Genomic DNA, 22,118 nt, shown 5'->3' on the forward strand with positions numbered 1-22,118 from the left:
TCATCTATAGAATTAGTTCAGTGAACCACTTCTTAACATGTTAGCAAGAAAAGACTGCCTGGGGTTGAGAGGACTGGGCTTCGATTTAGCCTTGCCTCTGAATTAATTAACCTGGTAGCCCTGGGCCAGGGACTCCATTCTCTGAGCCCCAAGTCCCTCAGTAAAAAGCAAGTAACCATTGGAGGAGCGACCATGGAGCTGTGGCTCATGTACTTGAGTGCAACTGATGTAGCTGGATGCAACATGCAGAGGGGATGGGAGAAGAGGCAACATGCTTATTCCTTGACTTTATAACTTCACCTTTACCAGAACAGGACGAGACCTCTTTGCATGGTGTTTAGAAAATTATTTCAGTATATCATTGATTCTTACAGAAACTCCGAGGAGCACAGAGACTTCCGGCAACACATCTTCTAAGTTGCTAAGGGAGTGGATCTTAAAGTTTTCATCTCGGGGAGAAAAAAATTCATAACTTTGGGAGGTGACGGATGTTAACTAAACTTACGGTGATGATCATTTTACAATATATGCATATATCAAGTCATTTCATTGTGTACCTTGGATTAATGTTATATGTCAATTACATCTCAGTAAAACTAGCAGGGGGTGGGGGGTTAGCAGGGACAAATCTATATGGCTACTAAAGTGGAAATAGACGGGGTTCACTAAAATTAATTTGACTTATGGTCAAGTTGGTCTAATGACATTCGTCAGAAATTGCCATTTATCAAAGTTATGTTTCCCATATGGTAGGTAAAGGATTGATGAATTCAAGTAACGCAAAGCTTATCTAAGCGCTGAAATTCCATAGTTCTACACTTGGACACAACATGACGTGAGGAATGGCAGAGTACAGTGTTAGTGATCAGACCACTGTTACTGCTTCTGTGTGCACGTCATGAAAAGGTCAGATGGAAGTTTCCCAGCTCTAGGTTAACTCCTGCTCAAATTCACTTGTCACTTCACACCTAACATTTGCTACAAAGAGTCACAGAACTCAATTCTGTCCAATTCTTACAAAAAGGCTATGTTTTTCTACCAGGAATCTGGAAGTTAGATAACTTCCTTTTGGATGAAACAATTGAACTCACTGTTCCATTACAAAAGACATGGCTGATTTACAGTGATGACTGATGAATATGGCTCCTGTGATTAGCCTGTTTTTTGCTCATTTTTATATTTACAGAATGACTCTTTGTATTAAGGTTCAGGTAAGAAATGCAGAGATTAATTTTGGCAGAAACTGTGGTATTTAATAATTAAAGCTGGCATAGTTAGGACCCTCATCTAAATTCCAGGGCACTTAGAAGCCCTGGGCAGTGCCTTTAATCTTTACTGAGGGCATTTGTGGAGACTGATGGAAACCAAGCATTACTTCAAAGTAAGCAAAACACATGTCGCACACGTTTATAAGTTCCTATTTTTCACATGGATGTAAATGGTATCGTGATGGTTAAAAAAGTACAAATTGGCCACTGGTCTGGTGATCCTGAATCCCAAGGCTTGGGACCCAGTCTCACTTCCCTCAACTCCATCCCAGTTCTGGAACCAAGACTCCAAATGCCAGACAATGACCAGGATGCTGCCTGCTGTGGGCAGACCTCGCTGTAGGTCTTAACTCCCTGACCGGTTCTGAACTAGCACCTTCCCCCTAGTTTCTCAGTGTTGAGTTCCACTTGCCAATGGCCTACTCTGCCACCTTTGGAAAGCCTCCAGTACCAACCATAGGCAGCACAGCATATTCTTTGGACAACAGATTCTGCCTCCCAGCTAGACCATCTGCCCCAGGCCATTGCTGTTCCTGCCAGGGAGCCCTGTCTGGTGCAGAGCCATGCAGAGCTGTGTGAGTTGACGTATGGCACCACAGAGAGGCAGGGAAGGTGTCAGTACAGGGCTGTGCTCCACTTACCCTGTCAGCAGGAGCCATGAGATCACTTAGACCAGAAACCAGTCCAGGAACTCAGATCCTATATAGGAGTCTGGAAATCTAGTTTATTAAGGCTCCTGATGACTAGTCCACATTTTTGAGCATTCTCTGATCTTTTGCATCACGGCTAAGCCATGCAAAGCCACGAATGACTGCCTTTGCCAACATGCTGCCTCATGACCACACCCTGTACTTCTCTTTATGCTTTCATACAAAATTTCTAATAGTTAAATAGGATTTTAAAAACTCTGGACACTGAAGACAAAGATCCTGGGCATCTACCTGGCATTCTTTTCAACTCTGGACAGCTGGGAAGGGAAGGGAGGCCCTCCAATATGGAAAATAAATGGGGATGAAGCCGAGTTTAAAATCAATCCTTTTATATCACTGGCGAGTTCCCAGGAGCACCGAATGATATGAGGTTATCTATGAGCATATGAGAATTATTAGGAACAATTTTGGGCTTCACACCCAAACAGTACTTCATATTCCCGGAAGAGGTCTAGGATTTTATCTCGACGGACATAGGTGCTAAGTAATTCCTAATCTAACAGGGCGCCAGCCTGCAGAGGCCCACATGGAGCACAGGGCAGAAAGGTCTTGTGAGGTGAATTCATGACACCTCCCTAAAACTGTCCCCCGCTGCCAGGGAGGCTCTGTGGGTGCTGTTTCAAAGTCTACTTGAAACACTGTCACTTCTCCGGAAGGGGCTTTGGGTTTTGGTTTGGTTTGGCTTGGTTCGTTGGGCTGCACCTGAGGTGGGTGGATGTTCCCAGGCCAGGGATCGAACTTGCACCACAGCAACAAGCCAAGCCATGGCAATGACGATGCCAGATAACTAAACTGCTGCGCCACAAGAGAAATCCTTTGAAGCAGAAGCCCTCCCACCCCACCGAGCGCCATGGAGCCCTGACCGGTTAGCATGGTGATGAGGGGAAGGCTGTTGTCCTCAGGGCTGCCCCAGTAGCCAGCCTCTCCCAGCATGTTTCTGTCGAGAACCTGGTTGTAAAGCTCCTCGATCCAGGTCTGGGAGAAGACCATCAGCACCCCGCTGGTCTGGACCTGCTTCATGAACTCTTTCTGCAGAGAAGAGCACAGGGAAGGTGACTGAATACGATGCCCTGCCAATGAGCAGGCTCCCATGTTCCTCCGCCACCTCCTCCCATCTCTGAGTCACTGCTTAGGGGAAGACAACATGCTGATTAGCAGCAGGGGTGGCAAGGGAGGGGAAAATTGTGAGGGAAAAGCCCCAAACTTCAGGAAGGTCCTTTCATCTATGTGATTTATTTATTTATTTTATTTTTTTTTTTTAACTTTTTTTTTTTTTTTTTTGGTCTTTTTGCCATTTCTTGGGCTGCTCCCGTGGCATATGGAGTTTCCCAAGCTAGGGTCGAATCAGAGCTGTAGCCACTGGCCTACGCCAGAGCCGCAGCAACGCAGGACCCGAGCCGCGTTTACAACCTACACCACAGCTCATGGCAACGCCGGATCTTTAACCCACTGAGCAAGGCCAGGGATCGAACCCGCAACCTCCATGGTTCCTAGGCGGATTCATTAACCACTGCGCCACGACGGGAACTCCTATGTGGTTTTTTTAAGAAACTCTGAAGAAGGATAGGGATACTGCATTTTACTTTTCCTCTTTGCTGTGTGGGAGGATTAGAAACTGCACAGAACTATTTGCTAGAGCACCTCCTTCTTCCTGTCCCATCAGCAGCAGAACTGGCATGTGCGCCCTGAAGGACATCTGTGGCCCAAGATACTTGACTTATATTCATGAAGCCACCACTTACCCTCGGAAATGTACAATGTGTCAATCATTTATCAAACTAACGATTGCTGATCCCTTCACGCGGCTCCATGGATTCAGGCCTAGGAACTGGTACCAGGGCCTGCTGTAGAGAGATCTGCTCATGCAAGGGAGCCAGCCACTGGAGGGCCCATCATTCCCATCATCTCATGACAGGTGCTTTGCTATTGACATCAGTACACTTAGCTCTGGGTCTCGAGTAGGTCTTGGTACTTTTGAAACCCAGTGAAGGGTTTTTGTAAGCAGCATCTTCGTTTTCAGCAAAGGGGACCATTCTCTGTGCATCTCCTGATGTTACTTAACATGCTGAGCATGGGTTTAAAAAATTTTTTTTTAATTGAAGTATAGTTGATTTATAACATGTTAGTTTCAGGGGTATAGCAAAAGTGATTCAGTTATACATACATAGATATTTATTCTTTCCTTATAGGTCATTATAAAATATTGAGTATTGTTCCCTCTGCTATACAGTAGGTCTTTGTTGATTAGCTACTTTGTATACAGTAGTATGTACATGTTAATCCCAAACTCCTAATTTATCCCTGCTTCTTTCCTCTTTGGAAACCCTAACTTTGTTTTCTGTGTCTTGATCACATTTTTAAATGTGTCTCACAGATGTGTTTAATGCCACCAGATGAAGTTACTGGGCCAGTGGCAGGGAGCCACAGCTGGGCACACAGGGTTCTTCACTCCTAGAGCAAGGTGGCTCCTATGGCTCACCAAGCTGTGCCAACTGCACAACAGTTGCTGTGCATCACATCTGTCTGCCCTCCACAGCCCTGCGGGCATCAACCATTCCAGAGCAATGCGGGCCAGGACACACCGGCCATCCAAGGGTGTTCCACGTGGCTGGGTGGAATGCACACTCACCATGGTGCCCGGAGCCAGGGCGGGCCGCTTCCGGTAGTAGTCACCGTGGGAGAGCTTCAGGTTGAGCAGTAGGGCGTAGTGTGCGGCTGAGTACAGGCTGTCTGCGTTCATCAGCATCTGCAAGCCCAGGCTGCTGTTCCCGTCAAATGCTGGAGAGTGCATCATGCCTGTGGGAGAGAATCCAGAGACCCCAAGCAATGGGCTCGGTAAGACTGGCTGTGGGAGAGCCATGAAGCAATTTGAGGGGCAGGAACATCTCCTGACACATTCCTGTAGAAGCAACAACAGCCAGCAAGGACAAGCCTTAGGGACAGGTGTATGCACTAGCTGGTGCTCGAGAGTGAATCTACTCAGGTTTCACTCACCAGGTGCTTTGGTAAGATCACTTAAACCCCTCCTCTCTACCTAGAAATAAGCAGAATTGACTCTCCTGCTTAAACTCTCCAATGGCTTCTCATCACAATAGGAAATAACCTGACCCCACCACAGTCCTCTGCAACCAACCCTGACCTGCCTACTGTTCCTTGACTTCACCAAGCCAGGACCTGCCTCAGGGCCTTTGCATTTGCTTTTCCCTCTCCCCAGAAGGGTCTTCTAAGACCTTTGGATGACTTACCACCTCAATTCTTTTAGGGCTTTGCTCAAGCACCAGCTTTTTAGAGAGGTTCCCCTTTAATTCCATCTAATTTCATGCTATAGATGCAATAACACATTTAAGATGCTTTGTGCAGTTAACTCATATAAGTACAAACTTTTCTAAATGCAATAATGTTCCTCGAAAAGCTAAACACAGAATTATCATGTGACCCAGCACTCGCACTCTTAGGAATAATCCCCAAAGAACTGGAAGCAGGAATCTACACAGATACTTGTACACCAAGGTTCACTGCAGCAGCTAAAACAAATGGTGATGTAATATGCCCGAATCCTCTGAATCGTGCACTTTAAATGGGTGCATTGCATGGTATGTGAACTGTATCTCAATAAAGCTGTTAATAAATGAGGAAACTTATATATGTTATCAGTCCCCCCCAACTATTTTTCTGTGTTATCTGCAAAATAACTGGAAAAACAAAAATGATATCTCATGCTCTAAAGATAGCCTCATTCATCCAGAGAGTTGGTACCTAGGTCACTTTCAGACAGCTTGGGGTGACAAAAATTACCCAAATCACTCCTCATCTGGTACCACGTCCACCCCAGTGTTACACTTGCTCCTGCAAACACTCTGCTGGATTTAGGAAGTAGGTGAAAGAGCCCATCGTGAATATGTGCATGACACCCACCCATATACCCTTCAGAGCATGTCTTGAACTTGTTCTTTAATTTAAAAAATGTGCCCCTTACATGAAGTGTAAAAATTCTCAAAAATTAGCGGTCAAATAAGAGAGAAATTCAAATTCCCAACTAGAATGTTTACTTATCTACCTGTGAACTTAATGAATATTCTCGTAAGAGGCTATGGATCAGAAGCAGCTTTCAAAGTTGAGCCAACTTTAAGACCTCGGCTCTATATGAGAACAGTGTAAACATTTTCTGGTGGGAGTAATATGTCTATTATTCCAATAAAACCACTCAAGGTGGGTAAAGGTTAGGCATTCCCTTTGCCTTTTTTGCAGTTATGTAAGAACTTTGCAGCTGCCTTAAGAGATTCCTTTACTAAGAGTACTTTGCAATCGTGGGCTGAGATGTACTTACAAAAAGATTAGAAGGAATTCCCTGGTGGCCTAGTGGTTAAGGACCTGGCCTTGTCACTGTAGTGGCTCTGGTCACTGCTGTGGCACAGGTCCGATCCCTAGCCTGGGAACTTCTGTATGCTGAAGGTACAGCTCCCCCCCCCCCCAAAAAAAAAACCCAACATATACATATATGTATGTGTATAAAGGAAGGTCAGAATCTGAAAAAGAATAGATATATGTATATGTATAATTGAATCACTTTGCGTACACCTGAAACTAATACAACATCGTAAATCAACTATACTCCAATATAAATTTTTTTTTTTTTTTTTTTGCTTTTCAGGGCCATACCCATGACATATGGAGGGTCCCAGGCTAGGGGTCAAATCAGAGCTGTAGCCGCCGGCCTACACCAGAGCCACAGCAACACGGGATCTGAGCCACATCTGCAACCTACACCACAGCTCCTTAACCCACTGAGCAAGGCCAGAGAGCGAACCCACAACCTCATGGTTCTTAGTCGGATTCGTTAACCACTGAGCCATGATGGGAACTCCAGGCCTTATTCTTTAAAAACACAAACAAAACAAAACAAAACAAAAACTGTGCATGTACCAGTGCATGGTTGTACTGTGATTTATTTAATTAATGCTTTATTGGTGGGCATTTATGTATTTTCATTTATGAAAAGGATGAAATGATGGAATCACTTTTAACAGTACTGCAAGGGTATCTATAAGTCTTGATATAATAAGTTTGATAAATGTAGCCAAGTTATCTTCCAGATAGTCTTATGCCAATTTTTCCTCCTACCATCTGTGCCTAAGAACACTCTTAAACCCACTCAGCAATTCTGGGCATTATCAACTCTTTAAACCTTGTAATAAGATTACATGATTTTGCCTAGTAACACATTTCTTTAATGAAGTTCATGGTTCTCATTTTTACATAACATTACTGTTTTATTTTCTGATAGAAGTTTTAAGAATTTTTTTTAGCAATTTGGGAAAAGGTACAAAGAAGAAAATGAAAATCTGTAATCACACCCTTCTAAGTAGAATATTTCAACATTAGTTTTGAATCCTTTTTAAAATTACATTGCAACCATTATCTATACCATTAAATATTATTTGAAAACATTTTAAATGGCTACATCATAGATGTACTCTAATTCATTTAACTTCTTCCTTATTTGGGAGCATTTAGAGTATTTAATATTTTCCATGAAATAATGCGGTCATATATGTTTCAATATATACATCTCTGCTTGGGTTTCTGTGCCCTTAGTATAGATTCCCAGGAGCCACTGAGATGCCAGGTTTCTATGGGGCTCCATCTGTCAGGACTGGAAAACTGTCACACATTTGCTGGGCTATGGTTTTTCCATCTGTGGTCAGTTTTCCACCAGGGTAAATCAACGTTAGAGGTTTCTGTGCTCTTGAACAGCATCTCCGATCTACCCACCCCTCCATCCATGCCTCCGGCCCTCCACCCTAGTACACATGGTACGGTGATGATTAAGAGGGTGGTCTCTGGAGCCAGACTGCTTAGGGTCACCTCCTGGGATCCTGGCATCACCACTTCGGAGCTGTGTGCTTTGGTTAGTTATTACTTAACCTCTCTGTGCCTCAGTTTTCTTATTTGTAAAATGAGAATAACAACACTACCCACACAGGAGTTCCCACTGCAACACAGTGTGCTAAGAATCTGACTGGGGCAGCTTGGGTCACTGTGGAAGTGCAGGTTCAATCGCTGGCCTGGTGCAGTGGGTTAAAGGATCTGGCATGGTGCAGGTCACAGCTGCAGCTCAGATTTAATTCCTGGCCCAGGAACTTCCATATGCTGTGGGTGTGGCCATAAAAAAAAATACTACCAACTCTATGGGGTTGTTTTGAGTATTAAATGAATTAATATACGTAAAGCTCTCAGATAATGCAGGGCAAACAGAATTACTGTTAGAGTTTATATGTAGATACATACAAACAGTGTTTGTACTGTTAGTGTTTATATATAGATACATATAATGAATTTTGATTTTTTGTTTTGTTTTGTTTTTTGCTTTTTAGGGCTGCACTTGTGGCATCTGGAGGTTCCCAGGCTAGGGGTCAAATTGGAGCTACAGCTGCCGGCCTACACCACAGCAGCTCAGGATCCGAGCCGTGTCTGCCTCTTACACCACAGCTCACGGCAACGCTGGATCCCTGACCCACTGAGTGAGACCAGGGATAGAACCTGTATCTTCACTGATACTAGTCAGATTTGTTTTTGCTACACCACAACAGGAACTCCCTAAATGAGCATATTTATATGCTGAAAAATGACTCTAAGAAAAGATAGCAAGATATTTCAGAGACAATCTCTGGATGATGTGATGGTGTTTATTTTTTGTCTTTATAGCCTTATATTCTCTAAAATTCATATTTTACAAGTGCTAGGATATTGGAGGATTTTATTAAGATACTTCTTCCCTAGCCCTGGTTTCCAGAATACTTCTCTTTCTTCTTGTATTAAAGCAAATAAACAAGCAAACAAATCCTCATCCTTTGAGGCTCAGGCCATCTGGCCACATTTCCCACTCTTTCTTCAAGTCCTCACTTGTGACATGTGACACACCTGTATTCACTGGTGGCTCTGGTCTCCTCTTCACCTGACACCCCTGCCGATATCCTGTCTCTGGATGGACAACTCATCCACGACACGTCCCCTTAGATCCTTGACAACCGTGTCATCCCCTCCATCCCGCCTCCTCCCACCATAACCGCAGGACCCTATAGGGCCTTTCCGGGATAGAACCTCCCCATATCCTCAGTTTGCCCCTTGTCTGTAGAAAACGTTTCATTAAAGAATAAATTTAAGCAGAGAAGTGAGAAAACACAGAAAGGAAGGAAAACAGTCAAGCAAGTCAGAATAATAATAGTTTAGCCATTCAACAGAGTCAAGGACCTTTAGTTCTTCCTCAGGGACTATAGATAATACTGTGACCCATGTCTTTTGAGCAGTTTTACAGAGACTGAAACTCCCACCAGGTGGAAGAAGTTAACTGTATGCTGCCCACAAGCACAGAGACTGACTGGAATCAGAAGGTTGACCATGCTGACTCCCAGTTACCTCACTGCCAGTCAATCAGAAGAATAACCACTCCTTGCCCCTTGAACACTGAAGACCCCTCATTACCCCCTCCAGGGTGGAACACAGTTTTGAGGGCACAGCCTGCTGTGGCCCGCCTTTGTCTGGCAAAGCAACAAAACTATTTTTTTCTTTTTTTGCTTTTTAGGGTCACACCCATGGCATATGGAGGTTCCTAGGCTAGGGGTCCAATCGGAGCTACAGCTGCAGGACTACACCACAGCCACAGCAACATCAGATTTGAGCCGTGTCTGTGACCTACACCACAGCTCATGGCAACACTGGATCCTCAACCCACTGAGCGAGGCCATGGATCAAACCCACAACCTTATGGTTCCTTGTTGGATTCGTTTCTGTTGCGCCACGACAGGAACTCCCAACTATTCTTTTCTACTTCCCTAAAACTCTGTTTCCAGATTTTGATTCAGCATTAGTGCACAGAGGCCAAGTTTGGCAACACTGTCCATATCCACTCCCATAGTGACACTCTGGATCAAGTCACCCCAACCAAAGTTCTCCCTCTGAGGTCACTCATTCAGATGACCCACTCTTCCTGTTTGCTTTTCCAGCCACTCCCACTAGCCAGATTTTGATGCATCCTCATCTTCCTTTCACAGGTACTGGCTCATTTAATTCTCATGATAAATAAAGAAAATATTCCTAAACTTACATCACAGATACAGAATTTGATATAAAAAAAATGGGTCAGTACTTGCCCTTGGTCACAGAGCTGGTAAGTGGTAGAGCTGGAATTTAAAGTTAGATAATCGTGACCAGAACCTAAGCTCTTGACAACATACCTTGATGGTTTCATCTGTATTTATGTCTACGTAAAATTCCTGGCAAAGTTGCTTTAATTCTACCTCTTTCTACTCGAGGCAATGTTTGAGAATGGAAGTGACTAATGACGTTATTGTAAGGATAACTCGAAATCCATACTCAGTTTTTCAAACAAAATATGGTGCTGATTAGAAACGCCCAGTAGCTACTCAAAACCATTCTCTTTCTTAGTAGCAGAATCCAGATATACTTGGGGTTGCAATGTACCCAGTCTCCCTTGTAGCTGAAAGAGGCTAATGAAGTCGAAGGTGTTGTGTGGAGCTTCTAGAGAGCTCCTTAGAGCAGCCTTCTTGAACTCCTTCTTGCTTGGACATAGATGAGAAGCCTGCCACTCCAGCAGCAGCAGCCATCGTGGTACATGAGGAAACCTCAGGATGAGAGTCACGTGGTAACAAGGGTGGAGCAGAAAGACAGGAGGGCCGGGATCCCAGATCATCACAGAGCCCTTGACCGCCTACCTCAGCCTTGATTTGATCTTTCTTTCCTAAGGAATCATTTGAGTTTCCTACTCTATACAAACAAACCTAACCTTTAGTGGTAGAGCTGAGGTTCTCTGCCTGAATTTCACCAAGACACTGAGATCCAACTGTACCATCACCCTTGGGGGTGTTTAAATCCCAGGACCAAAACCTGAAGCTGGCAGCAACATACATGCCTTCTGGTTCTGTATTCACAAAGCCAGAGCTTCTTCCACAGACGTGGTCCATTCCCAGGAGGTGATGAGAGGAAGAAGGAGGCAGCGAGACAGAAAGGGGATGCCCTGGCTGGGCAGAGGTTGGGGGTCTGTGGCTCCTGCTGCCTGGCAGCACCTTGAGGGTTGGCAGGACCCAAGAAGACATAGGACGTGCAAGGGGGCTCCCACCCTTGCTAGAACACTCTAGGCCCCACATTGGCAGGGAGGTGGTGAAATGATGGCACCTCCAAAAGCCTGTGAAGTGGGACAATGGGGGCACCCTGGTGGCGTGAAAAGTGAAGGGTCTCCCTACCCAGATCTCACATAAGCTCCACCTTCTGGTTTTACCCTGGGATGGGGACCTGAGGGCCAGCAGAGATCAAATGTCTGCCCAGCTGGGCAGGCTGGGGGGTCTGGAGTCATGTGTGTTTTAATGGCAAGACATAGATATTTCTGGCACAGCGGTGATTCATACTAGCTATGTTATCTTTTTTTTTTTTTTTTTTTTGTCTTTTTGCTATTTCTTTGGGCCACTCCCGCGGCATATGGAGGTTCCCAGGCTAGGGGTCGAATCGGAGCTGTAGCCACTGGCCTACGCCAGAGCCACAGCAACGCGGGATCCGAGCCGCGTCTGCAACCTACACCACAGCTCACGGCAACGCCGGATCGTTAACCCACTGAGCAAGGGCAGGGACCGAACCCGCAACCTCATGGTTCTTAGTCGGATTCGTTAACCACTGCGCCACGACGGGAACCCCCAGCTATGTTATCTTGATGAAATTTGGTACTTTATAAATATCAAGTTGCTGTAACAAGCCTCATACTAGGTCACAGTCAGTCTCAAGATCCTAACCAAACACCACTCATCTAAGGAACAGCAATCCCAAAGCCACGGGCCTGTGCCCTCCATCAATGGTTGCACAAGGCTGGCTCTTACATTTTGGTCCCCAACGTAAGGTAGCACCTTACACAGATGCCACTCTGTTCTATGCAGGATCAGGGGCATTTCGGCAGCAGCTAGCATGGCTCACCTCCAAGAGCATGTTCATAAAACCTGCATTTGTCTGAATGTCTTCAAACTCCGCTACCAGAAGGAACTTTAACTGCTTTCAAAGGAACGGCTCCCTCGAATGGTGTGGAACTGAAGAGGCTGGTTTCAACTGTGTTCGTTGTCTGAGGACCAGAGCCCCTGAGAAAGGCCGAGGCAGGCTGAGCTCGGCCGGGAGGGCAGACCCTGCTAACAAGTCAGGGACAAACGCTCGATGGGAGTCTGTGGCAAAATAAAGTTTGAAGCATTTGACAGAAGAATAAAAAAATGAGTAAAATATCTGGGTTATGCTTCCAAAAGACGCTTTCTCGTCTCCTCTTCTCCTGTTTTGCTTTCATACCTTTCTCTGGGGTGACCAAAGGAAATCTGCCACCCCCCTGCCCTCACAGGGTACAGGTGTTTCTCTTTCACTCATCTTACACCTTGGAGGTGACACTTCCAAGGGAGGGAGAGCCGTGCCTCAGGCCAGTAGCCAGAAGCTTCGGCTGCCCCAAGGGACAGTCAGCGTGATCCATTAAACCACTAAACCACAGTGGCGACGGAAGAGAATCAGTTTATTGACAGCAGGACCACAGAGTGATGGGTCTGTAATTCAGATACAGAGGCCAACTTCTAATTGGTAAAAGCACATGGATGTCATGAGAATTAAAAAAAAAAAACAAAAAACAAACGACTAACTTAGCCACAGACAATCACTAAAAACTACGTTTGGAAACAACCAAAACATTCTGAAGTCTCTTTTCAATGTATTAATTTCTATACGTAATGTCACAACACACTGGGTCTGATGGGACATTTTACAGACCTCTAAAATTCGAGTCGTCTGCAATATTCATGGGGCCACATTCTCGCCACGTAAAACCTTCTCACAAGAGCTGTTTCACATATGCTACAAATAAGCACTGACTTAAAAACAAAACACAAATGTGAAGGTTTCCTTCAGCTTCAAATTTGCTGCAAAGCTTTGCTAGGATTATATTTCTTAAGTCTCACAGGGCCTTTGGAAGTCACTCCTTACCACGGTGACAACTCATTTAATCTGGAGGTACTGGGGGATGATGTTTATAAACAGGAATTTATCTGAGAGCTAAATCTTACACACTTAAATGCTGAAACTTCTGTTGCTGAGTTATTTTGTATGATACTTTTAATTTTAAATAGAAGGACCTAAATATAATTTTACCCTTCCTTCCTTCCTACCTCCCTTCCTCCCCTTTCCTCTCTTCCTCCCTCCCTCCTTCCTTCCTTGGCCGAAACCGGGGCATATGGAAGTTCCCAGGCCAGGGATCAAACTCACGCCACAGCAGCAACCCTAGCTGCTGCAGTGACAATGCCGGATCTTTAACCCACTGTACCACAAGAGAACTCCTATTTTACCATTTCTTGATGACCTATCATTACTACAACCAAGGGCAGCTCTGTGATCTGACACACAGCTGTTTTGGGACCCTCAGTCTGCACACCAGGGACACCAAGCTGGTCAGAACAGGCTGCCAAGCTTCTCCCATCAGCTTCCATCTGGGAAGAGGCACAGGCTCAGAGGCCCCACCTACCCTCTTCTAAAGGGTGGTGAAGGCTTTCCAACTCAGGCTGTTTACACTTGACTCCTTCAGTCCAGGAACTATCCACATTCTTAGGGACTAAGGAACAAGTTCATCAATCTAGCATTAATAAATATTTATTGAGAATAAACCATGTATATCTTGCATCCTTGGCACAGAACACATAAGGTTTCTCTATAAATATTGACTAAAGAAGTATGTGTGTGTGTGTGTATCTATGTGTGTGTGTGAGAGAGAGAGAAAAAAAAAAAGAGAAATACAGAGAGACAGAAAAGAGAAGGACATACACACAATACATACACTAGGAATGCTCAGTAAAAGCATATTCAATTTAATGATGGTGTTTTAAGAGATGTTAGGGAGAAATACAATTTTTAAGAAGAGTATTTATACAGTTTTTCTAGTGAAACATGAATTTTAGGTATGTGTGTATGTTTTGGTGAAACATGAATTTTAGGTATGTGTGTATGTTTCTTTACACAAATCAAATATCCAAAATCTATTTTATATCTAATTTCAAAAAGAAAAACACTGATAAAAAATGTTGGGTAGCCTTAAAAATTGGCATTTTCATGCCTTCAAAAGAGTGACAGTGCAGTTAGGACAGTGCATCTCCTTCTTTCCACTAGGTAGGTCAGAGAGTTACTGAGAAATCCAGGATTAGAAATACTGTATTTCTGCTGCCACTGGCCACAACTTCAGATCATTCTCATGTCAAAAAAGCTTCTTCTGTAAATAAACCTGGATCGAAGTATCTATTTCTCATCTTTTTGACTAAGGAAAAGCTGGTCAGCTTCTTAAAGATAGTTAATAAGACCTGTCTTAAAAACACGGCAGCCAGCTTCTACCAAGTTCCAGCAACTGGGCTAGAATTTTTCTGCGTATGTGTGTGAGGTTACTTGTTGGAAGATCAAAATAGGGTAAACATGTTTGCAGTTCTCAAGGAGCTGAAAGTCTAGAATGGGAAATGTGGACACAATAACTTATCTAATATGATAAATGGAGGAAGCACCATGACAAACACGTGTTCAAGGCCCGGTGGTGGAAGAACAAGGGTGATCTTGGCTTTTGACAGACCTGTTGGTCCCTCAAGGTCAATCCTTTCTAGTCCTGAGCACAGGCTCAGAGAGGTCCAGCCACCTCAATATTCTGGGGTCAAGAGATCCTTACATTTCAGGGGAAGGCACAGTTGACCATCCTGGGGTCAAGCAATCATTTATTCTTTTGTGTGTGTGTGTGTTGTTTTTTTTTTTTTTTTTTTTTTTTGCTTTTTAGGGCCGCATCTGTGGCATATGGAAGTTCCCAGGCTAGGGGTGGAATGGGAGGTAGAGCTGCTGGTCTACACCACAGCCACAGCAACACAGGATCCAAGCCGGGTCTGAGACCTATGTCACAGCTCACAGCAACGCTGGATCATTAACCCACTGAGCAAGGCCAGGGATCAAATCCATGTTCTCATGAGTACTAGTTGGGTTCACTATCACTGAACCACAAGAGGAACTGCCATTTATTCTTGCCATAAAGGTTTTGTACCCACTACCTGCTTTCTTTCTGTAGCACTGTGAGATAACAGAAAATATATATATTAGTCTCTGCCTTCGGTTCCTGGCACAGAGGTCCTAATACCCTTGTAATTTCCTAAGTGATAAGGGCACCAGGAACATCGCTTGTTGTAGTAATATGTCTTTGATCTCATCCATGACCCAGGGCTCCTACAACTATTATAAACTCCTAAGTAATAAGAACAGTAAGAGCAGCTTTTGTTTTAATGAGGTGACTCTGGGTAGGCTCCTGGATGGAAGCACAGAATTTTTGGCTCCACCCTTACTTCCCCATCCTTAAGAGAGGGGAGAGGGGCTGGAAATGGAGGTAATAATTGATCACGCCTACATGAGGAACTGTCCATAAAATCCCAGCAGTATGAGGTTCAGGAGCTTCGCAACTGGTGGAAACATCCACACCAGAAGGGTGACACGTCCCAACTCCATGGGGACAGAAGCTCCTGCACTCAGGACTTTTCCAGACCTCACCCTATGTATCTCTTCATCTGGCCATTCATCTGTATCCTTTATAATATCCTTTAATAAACTGGAAAATATAATTGTTTCCCTGAGTTCTGTGAACCATTCATTCTAGGAAATTAGGAAAACCCAAGGTGAGGGTCCTGGGAAACTCTGATTTATAATCACTCAGTCAGAAACACAGATAACAGTCTAGGTTTGCAACTGGCATCGGGTAGATAGTGTCAGAATTGATTTTAAAATGGATAACACACACACACACACACACACACACACACACACACACTGGAGTTACCATCATGGCTCAGTGGTTAACGAATCCAACTAGGAACCATGAGGTTGTGGGTTCGATCCCTGGCCTCACTCAGTGGGTTAAAGATCCGGCGTTGCCGTGAGCTGTGGTGTAGGTTGAAGATGCAGCTTGGATCCTGCATTGCTGTGGCTGTGGTGTAGGCCAGTGGCTACAGCTCTGATTCGACCCCTAGCCTGGGAACCTCCGTATGTCATGGGTGCAGCCTAGAAAAGACAAATAATAATAATAATAATAATAATAAATAAATAAAAATAAAAATGGAGAACAGTATGGAGGTTCCTTAAAACACTAAATATAGAACTACCATATGATTCAGCAATCCCATTCCTATGTGTATATCTAGAGAAAAACATAATTCAAAAAGATACATGCACCCCAATGTTCAATGCAGCACTATTTACAATAGCCAAGATGTGGAAGCAACATAAATGTCCATCTACAGAGGAGTGGACAAGGAAGATGTGGTACATATATACAATGGAATATTACTCAGCCATAATAAAGAATGAAATAATGCCATTTATAACAACATGGATAGACCTAGAGATTATCACATGAAGTGAAGTAAGTCAGAAAGGGAAAGGCAAATATCATATGATCTTCCTTACATGCGTAATCTAAAAAAAAAGGAGTTCCCATCATGGCACAGTGGAAACAAATCTGACTAGGAACCATGAGGTCACGGGTTCGATCCCTGGCCTCATTCAGTGGGTCAAGGATCTGGCGTTGCTGTGAGCTGTGGTGTAGGTCACAGACACGGCTCAGATGCCATGTTGCTGTGGCTGTGGCATAGGCTGGCAGCTGTAGCTCTGATTCGACCCCTAGCCTGGGAACCTCCATATGCCACTGGTGTGGCCCTAAAAAGACAAAAGACAAAAAAAAAAAAAAAAAAGGATACAAATGAATTTATTTACAAAACAGAAATAGACTCACAGACTTTGAAAACAAACTTATGATTATCAAACGGGAAAGCAGGGAGGAGGGCTAAATTAGGAGTTTGGGATTAACATACAGATACGATTACATATAAAACAGATAATATACAAGGACCTACTGTATAGCACATAGAATTCTACTCAATAGTCTGTAACAACATACATGGGTAAAGAATCTGAAAAAGAATGGCTCTATGGATATGTATAACTGAATCACTTTGCTGTACACCTGAAACTAACACAACATGGTAAATCAACTATACTCCAATATGGAGATATCTTAGAAAACTATACATAGAACTACCATATGACCCAGCAATCCCACTCTCGGGCATATATCCAGACAAAACTCTCCTTAAAAAAGACACATGCACCTGCGTGTTCATTGCAGCACTATTCACAATAGCCAAGACATGGAATCAACCCAAATATCCACTGATAGATGATTGGATTAGGAAGATGTGTTGTGTACACACACACACACACACACACACACACACACAATGGAATACTACTCAGCCATAAAAAAGAACAAAGTAGTATCATTTTCAGGATGGAACTAGAGACTCTCATCCTGAGTGAAGTAAGTCAAAAAGAGAAAGACAAATACCATATGATATCACTTACATCTGGAATATAATATACTGCACAAAGAAACCTTTCCACAGGAAAGAAAATCATGGACTTGGAGAACAGACTTGTGGTTGCCAAGGAGGAAGGGGAGGGAGTGGGAGGGACTGGGAGCTTGGGGTAAATAGATGCAGAGTGTTGCCTTCAGGATGAATTAGCAGTGGGATTCTTCTGTATAACACTGGGAACTCTGTCTAATCACTTATGATGGAACATGTAATGTGAGAAAAAAGAATGTATACATGTAAGTGTAACTGGGTCACCATGCTGTATAGTAGAAAAATGTATATGTATATATATATACACACATATATATACATATATATATATATAAATGGTAATAAAATAAATAAAAGTTAAATTTAAAAAAAGAATTGAGTTAAATTGTAGGACACCCAGCTGGTGTCCTTGCTTGTTGTTTTAGGGGGATTTTCTACATATTTGGTGTCCAGAAGGGTCAGAAGTACAGTGTTTAGTGTGACTCGTAAAAGAGAAGAAACACAGTAGGGAAGAGTTGGAGTTTTCCCTACATAGAAAGGGAAAAGCTGGGTTCTCCCTTTACAGGTACCTTTCAAGAAAAGGTTTTTAAACTCATTATTCCCTGTGCAGAACGCTGCTTCTCTGTGTTCTTTTTCTTTTTATAGCCACACCTGCCATAGGGCTAGGGACTGAATCAGAGCTGCAGCTGCCGGCCTACATCACAGCCACAGAAATGCAGGATCATTTCAAGGGCATCTGGGACTTCCACTGCAGCTCGCAGCGACACTGGATCCTTATCCCACTGAGAAAGGCCAGGGAAGGAACCCACATCCTCATGAACACCATGTCAGGTTCTTAACCGCTGAGCCACAAAGGGAACTCTAGCCCTTGTATTCTTTATCTCCCTTCTCTGCCAAAATCCTAGCAGTGCTCTATAACTTTTAGACGAAAAGGTATAGAAGCATAGAAGAATGCAGCCCTTTGTGACTCACAGACTCAGCAGCAGCTTTCAAGAATGTGGTCACCTCTTAGCCTTTACTGCACACTATACACGTCTATCAACCTCAGGGTATTCCGGCCATCGACCGCTGCGTAGTTCAAACAAACCACCACCAGTAAGTTACATTCCTTTGCTCTCTTTAAATATAAGAAAGCCAAAGATTCATTAAGAGGCTCTGAGGGCTTCAAACTTTACACATGCTGGCCATTGCCCATTAAGCAAAATGCTCTGTGTAGTCCCGTGGACTAGGTAGGAAGAAGTGATTTACCAACCTGAGCAGAAGGTAGAGGCAAAGTTCTGCAGGGCCGAGTCCACCTCTTCCACGCTGGGCAGCGCCAGGAGGCGAGGCAGGAGGCCTTCCAGGGACTGCACGAAGAGCCGGGCGCTGTGCTGATCGGCTTCCTGGTTCTTCAGTAGTTTGAGAGACAGAGCAGCGGTCCGCAGGGACCTGTGGCCCAGGCAGTCCCGGGGGGTCTGCTCCTCATCAGCCAGAGAACAGTTGTCAGACCCAATGTCCGACACGTCGGATCTCCCCGAGTCCTTTTCTGCTGCCATCGAGTACTGATCACAGGAGTCAAATTCCGTCCTGGAGAGGTCTTGGTCGTCTACGCTGAAATTGCTCTCACTGTACCTGGATCCATAGGACCTCATCCTGCAGTCCACAGACAGGAAGTTGGTTATATCAGGATAAGCAACCGTGTGGCTCCTTTGAACCACATCTGGCTGGTCCACAGCTTCTGGTTCGGACACTTTACTCAGAGTCTCCTTGCTCTCCTGGATGGCTGGTGACTTGAGGCCATTCTTGTGGTTTTCAGAGTGGTCCTCGGGTGTGGTCTGACCCAACTCTCCCTCCAAAGTGGTCTGGCCCGTGTCCGTGGTAACGCTGATGCTGATGTCAGGGCTCCGCTCGTTCCCTGACTCCCAGGGCGTGTGTTCTGAGGACAGGACTCGCCGCTGCCAGCGGAAGTCTGCCTCATTGATCTCCATGGAGTCGCGGCTGGACTCAGCCCCATCCTTCAGCTCCTCGAGGCGCAGGAGCAGCAGCTGCACCTGACCTTCGCTCAAGCCCCTGCCCTGGCTGAGCTCATCTAAGGCCCCAAGCAAGGTGCAGACACAAGACACGGCGGCATAGCAGGCTTCGATGCCGCCCCGGATGCACGCCTCGGTCATGCCATCCATGATGCTGAAAGTGTTCCAAAGAGAAAATGGCATCAATACACAAAACCTGGAAACATGCTCCAAAATGAACAAGAAGTGTTAGACTGATGAACAGGATAGTATTCCAAACAGATACTTGAATTTACATGAAATCAAATGATCTGGTCAAAAAATAAAGTGAACAATGCATGAAATAAGCATGCCTAGGCTGGAAAGGGGCCCACCTTGAATCACACTCTCTCCATTGGTTAGTTTATTTCAATACAAATAACGATTTCAGATGGGAATTTATAATCTTCACAAGGACGGACATAGAACAATCTCACTTTTGTATTATGTTCAGTTTTCCAAAGAGAAAATACTTACAATGGCTAAAGGATAATATGGACCTTCCTCAATAAAATAAACATGCCTAAGAAATGCTACATGTAAAGGAATCCTATAGCTACTATATTATATAAATCAAAGTTTTTCCCTAAAATAACCCTAGTGAAGAATTTTTGCTTATTTTGTATATTGGCTTTTAAGACAATATGAAACTGTGGTAAGTTAACATGATTGTAATAATTTAAGGCAAGACTTCTATGGCTTGCAGGTACATCATTACATGGTATGTTTCACATAATGTAGATTCATACAATTTCATGGTTTTAGAAACAAGGTTAAGAATATTCAGAGAAGCAGTCATCTTCACCAAGCAATAGAGACCCCAAAGGAAAATGTATCATACAGTTTGAGAAGATCCAGATGAGATTTCCTTTTTGAAATTGATCTTTTTCTAGATTCGGGTTCAGTGGAGCTGGGTCCTGCCAAATCACAGAGGCGCTGTGGGCTCCCAAGTAGCTTTAAGAGTGAGGAAAAAAAGAAAAGAAAAGAACATCATAAAAAAGCACAAGAGGGACTTCCCATCATGGCTCAGTGGAAATGATCTGACTAGTATCCATGAGGATGCAGGTTTGATCCCTGGCCTCTCTCAGTGGGTTAAGGATCAGGCATTGCCATGAGTTGTGGCATAGGTCACAGACTGGTTCGGATCTGGCCTTGCTATGGCTGTGGCGTTGGCTGGTGGCTACAGCTCTGATTTGACCCCTAGCCTTGGAACCTCCATATGCTGTGGGTGAGGTCCCAAAAAGACAAAGAAATAAAAAATAAAATTAAAAAAAAAGGCACAAGAACCATGACATCAAATAAACATGTGCTTTCTCTACTGAGTGGTACAGTCTAAGGAGAAATCCAACTATCTAGAACTCAGATCTTAATCAATCTGAGCTAGGGTGTTCTTCTTGACATGGAACACACCCTGGGTTTCCAGCTGCCCAGTTCAGGACTGGCTTAGACAAAGGAGATCCTCAGTTTCAAAATGTTTTACAGCGAAGAACTAGAAAGCACCTCCAGCTATGTTTTTCGGGTTTTTTTTTTTTTTTTAATAAGACTGGCCTGTAATTTAACTTTCTAATCATCTTTCTGTCTTACTTGGCTATTGAATTGGCTAGCTTCAAAAACTGGATAGGGAAATACTCTCTATTCCCTGGCAAAGATTGTATATTGTTAGAACTACCCATTCTTTGAATGTTAGTATAACTTGTTTCTAAAGCTGTATAGGGCTAGTAACTTTTTTCTCAATGGAAAAAATTTAAACTACTGATTCAGTTTCTTTAAACACTATAGGACTCTGTAGGTCCTCAATTTCTTCTTGAGTCAATTTTTTTAAAGGCTGTGTAATTTCTTAGGGATTTATCTATTTTATCTTAAGTTTTAAAATGTACCAGCCTAAAGTTGCCTTAATACCTTCTTTAATTTCTTTAATATTTGAAACACCTATGGTTATATGCCTTTTTTCATTCTTATTTCTGTTCATTTGTTTTTATCTAGTCTAGAGTTTTTCAATTGCTTTTCCAGGAGTTCAATTTTCTTAGTCTTTTCAGAGTCCTGCTATTTTTCACTTAATTGATTCACTATATTATATTTGCCTTTTATCACATTACTTTCTGCTTTTATCCATATTTTTCCTCCTTTCTACTTTCTTTGAATTTAATCTGCTCTTCTTTTTCCAACTACTTTAAGTTGGAGAATTAGAAAATTAATTTTAGGCTTTCCATTTTTTGATATAAGTCATGAAGCTATAAATATCCTTTTATACACTGCTTTGGCTGCATCTCACAAGTTTTCATATATAGAATTTTCATATTTTTCAGTTCAAACTAATTTCTTTTCCATATTGTAGGCATCTGCACAGAAAATTTCAACATGAGGTTAAATTAATTTAAGGAAAGATTAAGTATACTGAAGCAGACATTCTATTGCTACATCCATTATTTTCAAAGTGATTTAAACTTGCAAGAAAAGGTATTATTAATTTTAAAAAGTTTCACATTTTTCTCTTTCCATATTGCTTTCTTATACCAGAAACTGGACACTTCTGCTCTATTGGAGGCACAAAGATGAAGCTTCCACTTTTTCTCTTTGGCCTCAAAAGAGGAGTGACAATGCCTGCGATCAAGACAGTCTCTTTCTTTCTCCCCCATCTCTCTCCCTCTGCCTGTCTGC

The 22,118-nt window shown here is 43.4% G+C and overlaps 1 protein-coding gene across 13 annotated transcripts in view; it reads right to left on the reverse strand.

Moving 5' to 3' along the window:
* The window catches only part of ARFGEF3 (ARFGEF family member 3), a 186,356-nt gene that overhangs the window by 62,802 nt on the left and 101,436 nt on the right, over positions 1–22,118 (reverse strand). For all 13 annotated transcript variants that reach the window (XR_014845343.1, XR_014845341.1, XR_014845342.1 and 10 more), the window contains 4 exons: positions 20,302–20,414; positions 18,686–19,596; positions 4,608–4,774; positions 2,842–3,007 (listed from right to left, as the gene is read on the reverse strand). Coding sequence is in view for 10 of the 13 variants with exons in the window: in XM_085024869.1 (XP_084880995.1) it covers positions 2,842–3,007; positions 4,608–4,774; positions 18,686–19,596; positions 20,302–20,414 (1,357 nt within the window). In the remaining 3 variants the exon portion in view is untranslated. The remainder of the gene's footprint in view (positions 1–2,841; positions 3,008–4,607; positions 4,775–18,685; positions 19,597–20,301; positions 20,415–22,118) is intronic.

Source organism: Sus scrofa, chromosome 1, assembly GCF_054392235.1.
Source record: "Sus scrofa isolate SSC_HxYL_T2T_F1_AM1 chromosome 1, Sscrofa_HxYL_maternal_Yorkshire_Landrace_v2.0, whole genome shotgun sequence".
NCBI classification, from domain to species: domain Eukaryota; kingdom Metazoa; phylum Chordata; class Mammalia; order Artiodactyla; family Suidae; genus Sus; species Sus scrofa.